Source organism: Heterodontus francisci, chromosome 34 (genome assembly GCF_036365525.1).
Source record: "Heterodontus francisci isolate sHetFra1 chromosome 34, sHetFra1.hap1, whole genome shotgun sequence".
Taxonomy (NCBI): domain Eukaryota; kingdom Metazoa; phylum Chordata; class Chondrichthyes; order Heterodontiformes; family Heterodontidae; genus Heterodontus; species Heterodontus francisci.
This window is the reverse complement of record NC_090404.1, coordinates 10734725-10751697: the sequence shown is the minus strand read 5'-3', so window position 1 is coordinate 10751697 and position 16973 is coordinate 10734725. Positions and strand designations below refer to the sequence as shown.

At 46.4% G+C, this 16973-nt stretch overlaps 2 protein-coding genes across 6 annotated transcripts; both read right to left on the bottom strand.

The window, feature by feature from the left end:
• Positions 1-244: 244 nt before the first annotated feature.
• On the bottom strand, positions 245-12129 carry LOC137349041 (zinc finger protein 436-like). 4 transcript variants are annotated; one of them, XM_068014312.1, is made up of 3 exons: positions 11980-12129; positions 3562-3671; positions 245-1521 (listed from the first exon to the last, which is right to left on the bottom strand). In XM_068014312.1, the coding sequence occupies exon 3, from the start codon at positions 1172-1174 to the stop codon at positions 332-334; it is 843 nt and encodes a 280-aa protein (XP_067870413.1). In that variant the 5' UTR covers positions 1175-1521; positions 3562-3671; positions 11980-12129; the 3' UTR covers positions 245-331. The 4 variants fall into 4 exon arrangements, with proteins under 4 accessions (XP_067870413.1, XP_067870416.1, XP_067870415.1 ...); XM_068014315.1 differs by lacking the exon at positions 3562-3671; XM_068014314.1 differs by lacking the exons at positions 3562-3671; positions 11980-12129 and adding an exon at positions 2761-3555.
• LOC137349043 (oocyte zinc finger protein XlCOF6.1-like) lies at positions 3714-11986 on the bottom strand. Of its 2 annotated transcripts, none has more exons than XM_068014318.1 (2): positions 11262-11986; positions 3714-5699 (listed from the first exon to the last, which is right to left on the bottom strand). In XM_068014318.1, exon 2 carries the CDS (start codon positions 5133-5135, stop codon positions 4860-4862), a length of 276 nt encoding a protein of 91 aa, XP_067870419.1. In that variant the 5' UTR covers positions 5136-5699; positions 11262-11986; the 3' UTR covers positions 3714-4859. The 2 variants fall into 2 exon arrangements, with proteins under 2 accessions (XP_067870419.1, XP_067870420.1); XM_068014319.1 differs by having other exon boundaries at positions 11273-11986.
• Positions 12130-16973: the final 4844 nt, after the last annotated feature.

Genomic DNA, 16973 nt, shown 5'->3' with positions numbered 1-16973 from the left:
TCTAAATTATTGATATACACTATGAAAAGCAAGCCGCCTAGTGCTGAGACCTGTGGATACCCAACCCAATCAGATAAAAGGAAAATACTGCAGATGCTGGAAATCTGAAATAAAAACAAGAAATGCTGGAAATACTCAGCAGGTCTGGCAGCATCTGTGGAGAGAGAAGCAGAGTTAATGTTTCAGGTTAACGTTTCTGCTTCTTTCTCCACAGATGCTGCCAGACCTGCTGAGTATTTCCAGCATTTCTTGTTTAGATTTCCAATCCAGTCAGAATTCAGTCCTGGATGTGATTAACAGCAGCAATAACAGCAGAATCCAATCCTTGCAGTCACTTGTGAACTTGCTGGTGTCTCAGCAGGTTGGATGAATTGTTGAATCCCTTCCCACACACAGAGCAAGTGAACGGCCTCTCCCCAGTGTGAACCTGCTGGTGTGCCAGCAGATTCCCTTTACTTTTAAATCTCTTCTCACATTCAGAACACTTAAAAGGTCTCTCATCAGTGTGAACAAGTTGGTGTCTCAGGAGGTGGGATGAATTAATGAATCCCTTCCCACACACGGTGCAGATGAATGGCCTTTCCCCTGTGTGAACTTGCTGGTGTGTCCGAAGGTCAGATGAATCAGTGAATTCCTTTCCACACTCAGTGCAGGTGAACAGCCTCTCCCCAATGTGAGTACGTTGGTGATTCAGTAGATCCTTTTTGTGTTTAAATGTCTTCTCACAGTCAGAACATTTAAAAGGTCTCTTACCAGTATGAACAAGTTGGTGTCTCAGGAGGTGGGATGACTGAGTGAATCCCTTCCCACACACAGAGCAAATGAACGGCCTCTCCCCAGTGTGAATGTGTTGGTGGTTCATTAGATCCTTGGAGCTCTTAAAGCCCTTCTCACAATCAGAACATTTAAAGGGTTTCTTCTCAGAGTGAACCTGCTGGTGTGCACGGAGGTGTGAAATAGCACAAAATCCCTTCCCACATTGAAGGCAGGTGAACGGCCTCTCTCCCATATGAAGTTGCTGGTGTCTATAGAGACTGGATGAATGAGTGAATTCCTTCCCACACATGGGGCAGGTGAACGGCTTCTCCCCAGTGTGAGTGCGTAGATGAGTTTCCAGATGGGATGGGGAACTGAATCCCTTCCCACAGTCCCCGCATTTCCATGGTTTCTCCATGGTGTGGGTGTCCTTGTGCCTCTCCAGATTGGACGATCAGTTGAAGCCTCGTCCACACACAGAACCAGTCTACAGTTTCTCCCTGCTGTGAATGGTGTGATGTTTTTTCAGGCTGAATAACTGGTTAAAGCTCTTTCCACAGTCAGTGCACTGAAACACTCTTTCTTGGGTGTGTGTGTATCTGTGCTTTTCCAGTCATACTGATGTTTGAAATCTTTTCCCACAGACAGAGCAAACATTTCTCCTTCCACATTCAAAGGCCGATGATATTCAGGTCCTGATGAATCGAGTGACTCTCGGATCATGACTTGATGTTTTGAATCGGCAAATCGTCACCTTCTTATACTCTGTAAAAGGAGTGGACAAAATTCATCAATGTCAGTACAGGACAGAAATTCAGAACAGATAATTCTAGTTTCTGTGGAACATTTTTTCCCATTTGTTGCCCCAAAGCTGTAAATCCCAGTCCCACACACTCTCTCTCCTCCCTGTGCTGAAATCCAAACCCATCGCACCATCTCTTTCCTCACTCTCTCTACTCTGACTGGGTTCAGTTCTCCAGCCCCTGTGTGTAGAGTGAGAATCAAATCAATGAGTCAATGATTTTCTCTCCCAGTCACTGGGACCCTGAAGCCCCGCCCTCTGTGTCGTCACCAAGATGGCCGCGCATGCGCTCTGGCTCTCCATTCAACCAAGCTGTTGGCCTGGGCCTGTTCCTGGGAAAAAGCCTGGGAGCTCCAACATGGGACCTGGAGGTTCATATTCTGGGTTTGCGGCCTACACCAGGTGTTTCTGAAGCCTCTCCCACCCACCCGCCGACTCCATTCCTCTGCTGCTCTCCGCCGACTCTTACCCGCTGTAAAAGCATCGTCCAGCACTCGCGCAACTCTGTTCAAAGTGACACTGCGCATGCTCCAAATGCAGCCCAGCACCGCGCCTGCGCACTGGGCTCCTGTTAGTGAATTGGGCACATTCACTTCCGCAAGGAATACTGGGTAACAGCCCCTCATTGATTACCTCGTCACAAATTGGAAATAATTTTCCATGACCCGATTGAAATAACTGTATCCATGGGTTTCCAGCTCAAACAGCTATGAACAGTGGGACATGTTTTTTTTGATGGGGTTGACTAAGCCTATATTCACTATAGTTTGGAAGAATGAGAGGGGATCTCATGGAAACCTGTAAAATTCTAACAGGACTTGACTGTCTAGATGCAGGGAGGATGCTCCTGATGGCTGGGGAGTCCAAAACCAGGGGTCAAAGTCTCAGGCTACGGGGTATGCCATTTAGAACAGAGATGAGGAGAAATTTCTTCACTCAGAGGGTGGTGAACCTGTGGAATTTTCTATTGTAGAAAGCAGTGGAGGCCAAGGATTCAGGAAGGAGATATATTTCTTCATGCCAAAGGGATCAAGGGATCCAGGGAGAAAGCAGGAACAGGGTACTGAATTAGACAATCAGCCATGATCTTTTTTGGATGGCAGAGCAGGCCCGAAAGGCCAAATGGCCTACTCCTGCTCCTAATTTTTTTCTATGTTTGATACGATCTGCCAATCTTTGAAACATATGGCTGATATACCTACCATCACACTGATATTGAAATTCATACATCACATTGCTCATTTGTGTGATAGGCAGCACGTCTTTTTGGCTTGATGGCAGCATCCAGTTAGTGGCAAACACCACACATGTTGCTAGCTTCACCGATTGCTCATATTTTTGGGATAGATCACCCTTCCAGGGTAATTTGAGGTAGACTGGGCACTTTTCAGGGCCGGAAATGGCAGCCTTAGGTCGGTTCTTAAGTTTGTGAGATATACAGCGAGAGATGATGTGATCAAGGTCGCCTCTGTCACACAGGATGCCTTTGATTCGACTATTTCAGCATCACACTTTCATGGTGAGCAAATGGCTCAGGCCCTATTTACAAGGTTGCTGATAAGGCCAATCTTATATTGTATGGAACTGTAAGAATCCCAATGCATGTATTGACCAGTGAAGATAGGTTTGCAGTAGACCGTGGTGGAGAACCCCTTAGCAGATTTCTCAACCAGTAAGTCAAGGAAAGGGAGCTCATTTGACTGCTCCATTTCAAAGGAGGATTATTGACAGTCAATTTTAGGCTGGAAACTTAAACCTGCCATTTCACTTCCAGTCAGGAACAGATCACAGTTTTACACCAATCTCTGATTTGAAGGCACGTTTCTAGCATTCACTGTTGTTCTTCCTGACTCTAAACATAGTTGTAAAGGAGCCTTCTGTTCCGTGCCCAGGAGCTCTGAACCATGGAAGAGCGCGGCTGGGACACATTTCTTACAGGCCTCAGGATTAACCCACACGGGGACTTTGCTGTCAGTGAAGAGAGAGGAGAAAGACCAAAGTACCGTTTGTCCCTCTCAGTGTGATCCTGAAGGACTGTGTCCAGGCTGAAGTTATGTTCCTGCCATACGATCCTCCCCCCAGATTGTCCTTTCTGAGCTCCAGCCGGGTGATGCTAAAGATTCAGGTGGGAAAGAGAAAAATCTACAACAATGTGTTTAAAACAAAGCTGGTATATTTCAGTTTCCTAGAATATTAAACTCCAGCCCAGTGATCGGAATTAGTAGCATCAGCAGAAACAAACCTGACTGTCTGACAAGATGGTAGAGGCAGAAACCCTCACAACATTTAAAAAATACTTGCATATGCACCTGAAGTACCGTAACCTACAGGCCAACAGCTGGAAAGTGGGAGTGGGCTGGATGGCTACTTGTTGGCCAGCGTGGACACAATGGGCCGAATGGCCTCCTTCTGTGCTGTAAATTTCAATGGTTCTATGATTTCTATGTCAGAATGAACATGGTTCAGTCCTGGATATGATTAACAACTGCAGTAACAACAGAATCCAGTCCCTGCAGTCACTTGAGTTAACCCAAATGTTTTACTGAATGCATATTATCTATCTCTTGATTTTAATTTACTGAAAAATTCAGAACCTTTTATTGTCACTATCCCTTGTTATTTAACTTTATCCCCTAGATCTGATTGATTAATTGAACACTGACTGTAATTATATGATCAATTATCAAAGTGGCTTTGGTTTTATGCTAATTAATAGATCTTGTCTTATTTTATAGTTGATTAATACTGAGACCAGAACTGTACGCAGTTCTCTAGCTGGGGGGAGGTGGAGCGATTTATGCAGTTCCAGCATAATCGCCCTGCTGTTATACTCTAGGCTTCGGTTAATAAAGGAAAGTAATCTGTAGGCCTTCTTGACCACCTTACCTACCTGTCCTGCGAGCATCATATATCTGTGAACATGGACTCCAAGGTTCCTCTGTCCTTAAACACTTTTCATCCTACCATATTACAGTGCATTCCCTTGCCTTGCTGCCCTCCCAAAAAGCATTACCTCACACTTCTCTAGACTGAATTACATTTGCCACTTTTCTGCCCACCTGACCAGTCCATAGATATCTTCTTTCTTCTTTATTATCAACCACATGACCAATTTTTGTATCATCTGCAAACTTCCTATCTTAACCCCGACATTTAAGTCTAAATAATTGATATATAAACACAAAAAGCAAGCAGCTAGTGCTGAGCCCAGTGGAAACCCAATTGGAAACAGGCTTCCAGTCAAGATTCAGTTCTGGTTGTGATTAACAAGAACAATAACAGCAGATTCCAACCCCTGCAGTCACTTGTGAACTCGCTGGTGTCTCAGCAGGTGGGATAACCAAGTGAATCCCTTCCCACACACAGAGCAGGTGAACGGTCTCTCCCCAGTGTGGACTCGCTGCTGTTTAATGACACTCCATGGACGAGTGAATCCCTTCCCACACACAAAGCAGATGAACGGCTGCTGTCCTGTGTGACTACGCTGGTGTTGCAGCAGGAGGGATGAATTAATGAATCCTTTCTTACACACTGAGCATGTGAATGGCCTCTCCCCACTGTGAACTGACTGGTGCATTAACAGGTGGGACGACTGATTAAATCCCTTTCCACAAATGGAGCAGGTGAATGGTCTCTTCCCAGTATGAATGTGCTTGTGTTTCAAAAGACTGCATGCTTCAATGAATCCCTTTCCACACACGGAGCAGGTGAATGGCTTCTCCCAAGTGTGACTTCGGCAATGTGTATCCAGCAGTGATGGGTAATTGAATCCCTTCCCACAGTTTCTCTGTGGTGCGGGGGTCCATGTCTCTCTCCAGGTTGGATGATCAGTTGAAATCTCGGCCACACACAGACCATGTCTACCGCTTCTCTTTTCTGTGAATGGGGGTGATGTTTTTTCAGGCTGTGTAACTGGTTAAAGATCTTTCCACAGTCAGTGCACTGGAACACTCTCACTCGGGTGTGTGTGTCTCGGTGCTTTTCCAGTCAGCACTTACGATTGAAATCTTTTCCCGCAGACAGAAGAGACAAACAATTTTCCTTCCACATTCAAAGGCATTCAGGTCCTGATGAATTGAGTGACTGTCAGATCTTCATGTGATATTTGGTTTGAGTTTGCAAATTGTCCTCTTCTAATCCTCTGTAAAAGGAGTTTACAAAAGTCATCACTATCAGTGCAGGGTAGAAATTCAGAACAGACAATTCTAGTTTCATGGAACATTTTTTCTTCTCTTGTTCCCCCAAAGCTGTAAATCCCCATCCCACACACTCTCCCTCCTCCCTGTGCTGAAATCCAAACCCATCGCACCATCTGCACCATTTCTTTCCTCCACTGCCAGTTTTCTCCCTCCCTCTACTCTGACTGGGTTCAGTTCTCCAGCCTCTGTGTGCAGAGTGAGAATCAAATCAATGAGTCAATGATTTTCAGTCTTGATCACAGGGACCCTGAAGCCCCGCTCACTCTGTGTCATCACCAAGATGGCCACGCATGCATTCTGCTCCCTGCTCACAAGATGGCGGCCGTTTATCTGGGCCTGTTTCTGGGAAAAAGCCCCGGGAGCTGCAAATGCGGAAACTGGAGGTTCTTATTTGGGGCTTGCGGCCTTCACCAAGTGTTTCTGAAGCCTCCCCGCCCACCTGCCGGCTCCATTCCTCTCCTGCGCCCCGCCGACTCTCACCTGCTACAAAAGCGTCTCCAGCACTCGCACAGCTCTGATCAAAGTGACTCTGTGCAGGCTCCAGATACAGTCCAGCCCACGCACCTGCGCTTTTGTTCTTTTTTTCCCTTTCATTTTTTTCTCCCAGCCCCTGGGGCTTTTATGGTAAAGACAGATGCAAAGTATTCATTTAATACCTCAGCTATGCCTCCATGTGTAAATCCCTTTTTTAGTCCCTAGTTGGCCTTACTCCTCCTTTTACTAACCTTTCACTGTTTAAATACCTATAGAAAACTTTTGGAATCCCTTGTATATTAGCTTCCAGTCTCTTTTCATACTCTCTCTTTGCTTCTATTTGCTTTTTCACTTCCCCTCTGATCCTTCTATATTCAGCCTGGATCTCGATTGTATTATCCATCTGACATCTGTCAAAAGCACACTTTTTCTTCTTCCTATTAATCTCTGTCTTTTTCATCATCCAGGGAGCTGTGGATTTGTTTTCCCTACCTTTTCCCTTTGTGGCAATATACCTTGACTATGCCCAAACTATCTCCTCTTTAAAGGTAGCCCATTGTTCAGCTACCTTTTTGCCTGCCAACCTTTGATTCCAGTTTATCTGGGTCAGATCCATTCTTATCCCATTGACATTGGCTTTCCCCAGTTAATTATTCTTACTCTGGATTGTTCCTTGTCAGTTTCCATAGCCAACCTAAACTTTATGATACAATGATCACTGTCCCCTAATTGTTCCCCTACTGACACTTGATCCACTTAGCCAACTTCATTCCCAAGAACCAGGTGCCTCCTTTCTCATTAGACTGGAAAGATACTGCTGTAGAAAATTCTCCTGAACACAGTCTAGAAACTCTTGCCCCTCTCTGACCTTGATATGACTGCTATTCCAGTCTATATTCAGATAATCAAAGTCGCCCATTATAACTACTCTAATTCCTGCACCTCGCTGTAATTTCCATGCAAATTTGACCCCTACATTGTTCCCACTAGTTGGTGACCTATAGACTACACTAAGCAATATTTTTGCACCTTTTTTGTTCCTCAGCTCCAGCCCCCTCTGGGACATCCTCTCTCTCCAGCACAGCAATGTTCTTCTTAATCAAAACTGCCACCCCTCCCCCTTTCCTGAACATCTTGTGTCCAGGAATATTTATTACCCAGCCCATCTTTGAGCCAGGTCCCTGTTATTGCTACAACCTCATACTTCCACGTGGCGATCTGGCTATCACCAACCTTATTTGCCACATTCCATGCATTGTAACCCTAATTTAGACTTTATTATTTTCTCTCTTACTCTGAACCCACCTAATACTTTACTATTTTCTACTCTAGCGCAATCGGTCTCCCAATTTTTTGTGCACCTTGGTGTTCCTCTCTTCTATTATCTCCTGGTTCACATGCCCCTGCCAAGTTAGTTTAAAACCTCCCCAATAGCACTAGCAAATTGCCCCACAAGGAAATTTGTCCCAGCCCTGTTGAGGTGCAACCTGTCCAGTCTGAACAAGTCCCACCTCCTCCAGAACTGGTACCAGTGTCCCACGAATCTAAAGCCGTCCTTCATGCAGCATCTTTCCAGCCATGCATTCATCTGCATTATCCTCCTATTTCCATACTCACTTGCACGTGGTACCGGGAGTAATCCCGAGATTATTACTTTTGAGATCCTGCTTGCTAATCTTACCTAGCTCCCTAAACTCTGACTGCAGGACCACATCCCTCTTTCTACCTATGTTGTTGGGACCAATGTGGACCATGACTGCTGGATGTTCACCCTCCCCACTCAGGGTGCTCTGTAGCCATTCAACAACATCCTTGACCCTGACACTAGGGAAGCAACACACAATCCTGACTCACATCTGCAGCCACAGAAACACCTGTCTATTCCCCTACCAAATCTCCTATCACCTTTTCTCTTTCAGTCTTCTTTGTGCCCCCCTGTACAGTTGAGCCACCTGTGGTACCATGGACTCGGCTCTGACTGCACTTCCCAGGTGAACCATCCTGGTTATCCAGGACACGGGAAGTGTCCAGGAGTTGTCACACAGCACAGGATGTGCACTCCAGAGGTCTGAGCAGCCCTGCCATTGCTCTTACCATTAGATACTAGACCTTACTATATTAATAAATACCTAAGTTTCGAGAAAGAAAAGAGAGCAAAAAAAGCAAAATGAAATAGAAAAATATACTCACCAATCACTTACCTGCTTCCCAGTGAGGTCACACTTGATTTTCCTTCGAACACTGTCAGTCAGCTCCGAACCCACAAACTATCCACCGCTCTGGCTCCACTCCCTCACCGCTAATCCGCTGCTCTGTAGTGTACTACAGGCCTCCAGTCAGGGAGAGACAGAGGAGCAGATATGCAGGCAAATCTCAGAGAGGTTTAAAAATAACAGGGTAATAGTAGTAGGGGATTTCAACTTCCCCAATATTAACTGAAATAGTTTTAGTGCAAAAGGCTTAAAGAGGGTGGAATCCTTAAACTGCATACAGGTGAGCTTTTTGAGCCAGCACACAAAGTCCTACAAGAGAAGGGGCGGTACTGGACCAAATCTTAGGGAATGAAGCCAGACAAGTGGTAGAAGGGTCAGCAGGGGAGCATTTCAGGGACAGTGATCATAACTCTAAGATTTACGGTAGTTATGGAAAAGGACCAAACATGGACCAGAAATAAAGGTACTGAATTGGGGGGAAGGCCGAGTTCAATATGATAAAACAGGATCTGGCCAAACTGGATTGGGAGCAGTTACTTGTAGGAAAATCTACATCAGACCAGTGAAAGTCATTCAAAAAGGAAATAGTGAGAGTTCAGGGCCAACATGTTCCCGTAAAGGTGAAGGGTAGGACCAACAAGTCCAGGGAACCCTAGATGTCAAGGGATATAAAGGATTGGATAAGGAAAAAAAAGGAGGCTTATGGCAGATTCAGAGGGCTGAAAACAGCGGAGGCCCTAGAGGGGTATAGAAAGTGTAGGGGGGATACTTGAAAAAGTAATTTGGAGAGTGAAGACAGGGCATGAAAAAACACTGGTGGTCAAGAAAAAGGAAAATCCCAAGGCATTTTATAAGTATATTAAGGGCAAGATGATAACTAGGGAAAGTGTAGGGCCCAAAGTGGCAATCTGTGTGTGGAGCCGGAGGATGTAGGTGAGGATTTAAATGATTACTTTTCATCTGTGTTCACTATGGAGAAGTATGGTGTAGGTGTCCAGATCAGGGAGGGGGACTGTGATATACTTAAAACAAATTAGCATTGAAAGAGAGGAGGTATTAGCAGTTTTAGTGGGCTTGGATAAATCCCCAGGCCCAGATGAGATGTATCCCAGGCTGCTCTTTGAGGCAAGGGAGGAGAAAGCAGGGGCTCTGACACAAATTTTCAAATCCTCTCTGGCCACAGGAGAAGTGCCAGAGGACTGGAGGACAGCGAATGTGGTACCGTTATTCAAGAATGGTAGTAGGGATAAACCAGGTAATTACAGACCAATGAGTCTAACATCAGTGGTAGGGAAACTATTGGAAAAACTTCTGAGACACAGGATTAATCTCCACTTGGAGAAGCAGAAATTAATCAAGGATAGTCAGCATGGCTTTGTCAGGGAGAGATCATGTCTAACAAATATGATTGAATTTTTCGAGGCGGTGACTAGGTGTGTAGATGCGGGTAAAGCAGTTGATGTAGTCTACATGGATTTCAGTAAGGCTTTTGATAAGGTCCTGCATGGGAGAATGGTCAAGAAGATAAGAGCCCATGGGATCCAGGGCAATTTGGCAAATTGGATCCAAAATTGGCTTAGTGGCAGGAGGCAGAGGGTGATGGTTGAGGGTTGTTTTTGCGAGTGGAAGTCTGTGACCAGTGGTGTGCCACAGGGATCAGTGCTGGACCCCTTGCTGTTTGTAGTGTACATTAATGATTTAGACGTGAATATAGGAGATATGATCAGTAAGTTTGCAGACGACACGAAAATTGGTGGTGTCGTAAATAGTGAGGAGGAAAGCCTTAGATTACAGGATGATATAGATGGGCAGAGCTGTGGCAAATGGATATAATCCTGAGAAGTGTGAGGTGATGCATTTTGGGAGGACTAACAAGGCAAGGGAACATACAATGGATGGTAGAACCCTAGGAAGTATAGAGGGTCAGAGGGACCTTGGTGTACTTGTCCATAGATCACTGAAGGCAGCAGCACAGGTAGATTAGGTGGTTAAGAAGGCATATGGGATACTAGCCTATATTTGCTGAAACACAGAATATAAGAGAAAGGAGGTTATGATGGAGCTGCATACAACGCTAGTTAGGCCACAGCTGGAGTGCTGTGTACAGTTCTGGTCACCACACTATAAGAAGGATGTGATTGCACTGGAGGGGGTGAACAGGAAATTCACCAGGATGATGCCCGGGCTGGAGAATTTCAGCTATGAAGAGAGACTGAATAGACTAGGGTTATTTTCCTTAGAGCACAGAAGGCTGAGGGGGGACTTGATTGAGGTATGCAAAATTATGAGGGGCATAGGTAGGGTAGATAGGAAGAAACTTTTTCCCTTAGTAGAGGTGTCAATAACCAGGGGGCATAGATTTAAGGTAAGGGGCAGGAGGTTTAGAGGGGAGTTGAGCAAAAAAATTTTCACCCAGAGGATGGCTGGAATCTGGAACACACTGCCTGAAGGGGTGGTAGAGGTAGGAACCCTCACAACATTTAAGAAATATTTAGATGAGCACTTGAAACGCCATAGCATACAAGGCTATGGGCAATGTGCTGGAAAATGGGATTAGAATTCTTAGGTGCTTGATGGCCGGCACAGACACGATGGGTCGAAGGGTTTGTTTCTGTGTTGTATAACTCTGACTGTGGCTCTACTCCCTCACCAGCCCGCTCTTTTCTAATCCGCCGCTCTGGCTCTGCTCCCCCTCGCCGGCCCCGCTCTTTTCGAATCTACCACTCTAGATATAAATTTAATGAAATACTTATATCTCCCAAACCAGTTAAACTACTGCCCCCATTTCGAGAGAAAAATAAACAACTGAAAACTCACCGACCACTCACCCGCCTGCTCACATAATTAATGCTTCCGGGCTTCAGCTCTCTCATCTTGCTGCTGGTCTCCAACTCCCTTTCTCAGACTTCTCAGAACACTCCTTTTTTTGTAAACGGTCAGAACAGCATGTCCTCCATCACCGCACTGAGTTCCCTCACTGACCGAGCTCCCACACGGACCAAATTCCGAAGTTCATGTTCTGTCTCGAGCTGCTTCCTTCATGCACGGAGTCAGATCACCTGTATTTATTCTGGGTGAAACTCTACAGAACTGAGTCATGCACTGCTGATTGGAGAAACCAGTTCTCACCAGCTCCCTCATTAACTAATTGCAGCTGCTTCTCCAGCAGGAAACTTGTTTATCCCCAAGACTGAACGAAACTTAACGGTAAATTGCAGTAAAATGCTAAATACAAACTTGACTAGCTTTTAGGCAGGGATTAAAATTTAAGATTAACCCTTAAAATTGCCACACTCTCACTCTGTCTCCGGCTGCTCCCTTCCTGCCTTTTTACAGTAATTATCAACCAGGTTTTCTCGCACCCATTGCCTCCCCCTCAAAGGCTGTGACATTAAAATGCCCGTGTTTCAGTGTTTTGGGTGGCCCCAGTCAGAGTGGTGTCCTCCCCAGGAGAGAGGCCAGCCCGGGGCCTACCGGCTACCGCCTCCCACTCGAGCCCCAGGCTCTCTCCGCGGCCTTGCTCCTGGCCGCTCACCTGCTGCTGCTCAGCTCGAGCTCGATGGCCCACCTGCGCCGGCGCGCGCCGTTACCACGCCCCACAGCCATGGCAACGTCGGCAACCGTTAACATTTCCCGTTCAAAGTTCTCGATGAGAAAAGAAAATCCTCCACCAACCGCCACTCACGCAGGCCGCGCACGCGCACCAGCTGCATCCGCGGCTGAAACGTCTGACGTCATCGTCGCCATCTTTATTAGGGGCAACACTCCTCCAAGGCCATTAAGCCAAGCAAAATGAAGCTCCCCTGCCCCACAGAAAGATGGAGGCCACTCCATATCAGAACGTCATAATATTGCTTGTTTTGTTAAAAGTAGTATTTATTCTTTTGCAAGCTGAGGTGGACCTTATTTGCCGTTCTTCTCCGTCAAAACATTATGCAAGTATATTTTAATTCTAATCTTGGTTCACTTGTACCCATTTGGCTCCCATTACAAAGATGGCCGATATCTCTATAATGCAGAGGAAATGTGAAGTGATTCATTTTGGTCCCAAGAACATGTCGAGAGAATATAGAATAAAGGGTTCTAAAGGAGGTGCAGGAGCAGTGGGACCTAGGTGTTTATATGCATAAGTCATTAAAGGTGGCAGGACAGGTTGAGAGAGAAATTTATTAATAGGGACATAGAGTGCAAGACCAATGAAGTAATGTTCAGCTTGTTTAAGACACTATTTCGGCCTCAGCTGGAATATTGCGTTCAGTTCTGGGCGCCGTACTTTAGGAAAGACGTGAGGGTATTGGAGAGAGAACATAAAATATTCATGAGAAAGGTTCCAGGGATAAGGAACTTCAGTTCTGAAGATAGATTGGAGACTTTTTGACTGCTTTCCTTGGAGAAGAGAAGGCTGAGAGGTGATTTGATAGAGGTATTTAAAATCATAAAGGGTCTGGACAGAGCAGATAGAGAGAAACTGTTCCCACTCGTGAAAGGATCGCGAACAAGAGGGCACAGATTTAAAGTATTTGGGAAGAGCAGCAAAAGTGAATGAGGAAAAACTTTTTCACGCAGTGAGTAGTTCAGGTCTAGAATGCGCGGTCTGAGAAAGTGGTGGAGGCAGGTTCAATTGAAGCATTCAAAATCGAATTAGACAGTTAGATGAAAAGGAAGAATGTTCAGTATTATGAGGAGAAGGCGGGGGAATGGAACTGAGTGAATTGCTCATTTGGAGAGCCAGTACGGACACGATGGGCCGAATGGCCTCCTCTGCACAGTACCGGTTCTGTGATTCTAAGCCTGCAATTAGGACGCTCAATGGCGGCGGTATTACCCACCATTCTGCGCGGAAGCGACTCTGCCTGATACACAATACAGGAGTCCAGCGCGCAGGCGCGGTGCTGGCCTATGTATGGAGCATGCGCATTGTAAATTTCATCTGAGTGCTGGAGACGCTTTTGCAGCGGGTGAGAGCCCGAACTGGCGGCTCGGGGGACGGGAGGCGATTGTGGGCGCAGGGGAGGAACTGGAGCCGTGGGTGGACTGGGAAGCTTCATAAACACCCGGGAAAGGCCTGAGGCCCCGAATAAGAGGCCACAGGCCTGGGGGAGCGGGGTCACTGGCCGCCATCCTGTCCAAGTCTTGGTGAGGGATCGTGATGGATTCAGTAAACTGAGAGATTACAGCGATTGGGAAAGATTGAACAGGCTGGAGCTTTTATATTCCGAAAACAGAAGATTTAGCGGTGACGTGATAGAGCTCTTTAAAATTATCAATGGGTTGGACGGAAGAGAGTTAGGTCAACAAAAGACCAAAAAGGTAACCTATGTGTAGGAGTGGTAGATAGTGGTATGGTTCTTAAGGAATACTTTGCGTCTGTCTTCACAAAAAAGGGGGACGATGCAGATATTATAATTAAGGAGGAAGAGTGTGAAGTATTGGATGTGATAAACATAAGGAGAGAGGAAGTATTAATGGGATTCGCATCCTTGAAAGTTGATGAGTCCTCAGACCAGATGAAATGTATCCCAGGCTGTTAAAAGAAGCAAGAGAGGAAATAGCAGAGGGTCTGTCCATCATTTTCCAGTCCTCACTGGATACAGGTGTGGTACACGATTGGAGAATTGCTGACGTTGTACTGCTTTTTAAAAAGGGAGCGAAGGATAGAACAAACAATTACAGGCCAGTCAGTCTAATTTCAGTAGTGGGCAAATTATTGGAATCAATTCTGAGAGATAGGATAAATTGTCACTTAGAAAGGCACAGGTTAATCAAGGATAATCAGCATGGATTTGTTAAGCGAAGATCTTGTTTGACCAACTTGATTGAATTTTTTGAAAAAGAAACAAGGAAGATAGATGAGGGTAGTGCAGTTGATGTGGTCTACATGGATTTTAGCAAAGCTTTTGACAAGGTCCCACATGGCAGACTGGTTAAAAAATAAAATCCCAGGGGATGCAGAGAAATGCAGCAAGGTGGATACAAAATTGGCTCAGTGGCAGGAAACCAAGGGTAATTGTTGACGGGTGCTTTAGTGACTGGAGGGCTGTTTCCAGTGGTGTTCCACAGGGCTTGGTACTGGGTTACCTGCTTTTTGTGGTGCATATTAATGATTTGGATGAAATGTAGGGGGCATGATAAAGAAGTTTGCAGACGACACAAAGATTGGCCGTGTGGTAGATAACGAGGAGGATAACTGTAGGCTGCAGGAAGATATTGATGGTCTAGTCAGATGGGCAGAAAAGTGGCAAATGGAATTCAACTTGGAGAAGTGTGAGGTGATGCATTTGGGGAGGTCAAACAAGGCAAAGGAATACACGATTAATGGGAAAATACTGAGAAGTGTAGAGGAAGTGAGGGACCTTGGAGTGAATGTCCACAGATCTCTGAAGGTAGCAGGACAGGTCAATAAGGTGGTTAAGAAGGCACATGGAATCCTTTCCTTTATTAGCCGAGGAATAGAATACAAGAGCAGGGAGCAGTCTTCATTGAAAACTGTCGGCGAGACATTGGTAGTCTCAATTTCTCTGCCCTCCTCACTCACTCTAACCTGTCCCCCTCTGAACTTGAGGCACTCCGTTCTCTCAGGTCTAACCCCGACATGGTCATCAAACCTGCAGACAAGGGTGGTGCTGTTGTTGTATGGCGTACCGACCTCTACCTTGCAGAAGCTCAACGCTAACTCACAGACACCTCTTCCTACCTCCCTCTGGACCATGACCCCGCCACCGAACATCAAGCCACCGTCCAAAGGACTGTCACTGACCTCATCTCCTCTGGAGATCTTCCCTCTACGGCTTCCAACCTCATAGTCCCACAACCCCAGACAGCCCGCTTCTACCTCCTTCCCCAAATCCACAAACGGGACTGTCCCGGCAGACCCATTGTGTCAGCCTGCTCCTGCCCCACTGAACTTATTTCTTCCTATCTGGACTCTATCTTTTCTCCGCTGGTCCAGTCTCTTCCCACCTACATCCGTGACTCTTCTGACGCCCTACGTCATTTTGACAATTTCCAGTTTCCTGGTCCCAACCGCCGCCTCTTCACTATGGACGTCCAATCGCTCTACACCTCCATCCCTCACAAGGATGGTTTGAGGGCTCTCCGCTTCTTCCTGGAACAGAGGCCCAACCAGTCCCCATCCACCACCACCCTCCTCCACCTGGCTGAACTTGTTCTCACATTGAACAACTTCTCCTTCAACTCCACGCACTTCCTTCAAGTAAAAGGTGTCGCTATGGGTACCCGCATGGGTCCTAGTTATGCCTGTCTTTTTGTGGGATATGTCGAGCATTCTTTGTTCCAGTCCTACTCAGGCCCCCTCCCCCAACTCTTTTTCCGGTACATTGATGACTGTATCGGTGCCATTTCCTGCTCCCGCCCCGAACTCGAAAACTTTATCAACTTTGCTTCCAATTTCCACCCTTCTCTCACCTTTACATGGTCCATCTCTGACACTTCCCTTCCCTTCCTCGACTTCTCTGTCTCCATCTCTGGGGATAGGTTGTCTACCAATATCCATTATAAGCCCACCGACTCCCACAGCTACCTCGACTACACTTCTTCACACCCTACCTCCTGTAAGGACTCCATTCCATTCTCCCAGTTTCTCCATCTCCGACGCATCTGCTCTGATGATGCTACCTTCCATGACGGTGCTTCTGATATGACCTCCTTTTTCCTCAACCGAGGATTTCCCCCCACTGTGGTTGACAGGGCCCTCAACCGTGTCCGACCCATTCCCCGCACCTCTACCCTCACCCCTTACCCTCCCTCCCAGAACCGTGACAGGGTTCCCCTTGTCCTCACTTTTCATCCCACCAGCCTCCATATCCAAAGGATCATCCTCCGCCATTTTCGCCACCTCCAGCGTGATGCCACTACCAGTCGCATCTTCCCCTCCCTTCCCCTGTCAGCATTCCGAAGGGATCGTTCCCTCCGCGACACCCTGGTCCACTCCACCATTACCCCCACCACCTCATCCCCGTCCCAGGGCACCTTCCCCTGCAATCGCAGGAGGTGTAATACCTGCCCATTTACCTCCTCTCTCCTCACTATCCCAGGCCCCAAACACTCCTTTCAGGTGAAGCAGCGATTTACTTGTACTTCTTTCAATGTAGTATACTGTATTCGCTGCTCACAGTGTGGTCTCCTCTACATTGGGGAGACCAATCGCAGACTGGGTGACCGCTTTGCGGAACATCTCCGCTCAGTCCGCAAGCAGGACCCTGAGCTTCCGGTTGCTTGCCATTTCAGCACTCCCCCCTGCTCTCATGCTCACATCTCTGTCCTGGGATTGCTGCAGTGTTCCAGTGAACATCAACGTAAGCTCGAGGAACAGCATCTCATCTACCGATTAGGCACACTACAGCCTGCCGGACTGAACATTGAGTTCAATAATTTCAGAGCATGACAGCCCCCCATTTTACTTTCATTTTTAGTTATTTTTTCTTCCTTTTTTTTACATTCTTTTTTACATTTTTTACTATCTTTTTTTGCATTTATTTTATTTCATCTTAGTTTGTTCAGTTTGCTTAC

Bases quoted from the DNA above. Each gene is read 5' to 3' on its own strand.
- LOC137349043 (XM_068014318.1), bottom strand. From the start codon at position 5,135: ATGCACCAGTCAGTTCACAGTGGGGAGAGGCCATTCACATGCTCAGTG.
- LOC137349041 (XM_068014312.1), bottom strand. From the start codon at position 1,174: ATGGAGAAACCATGGAAATGCGGGGACTGTGGGAAGGGATTCAGTTCC.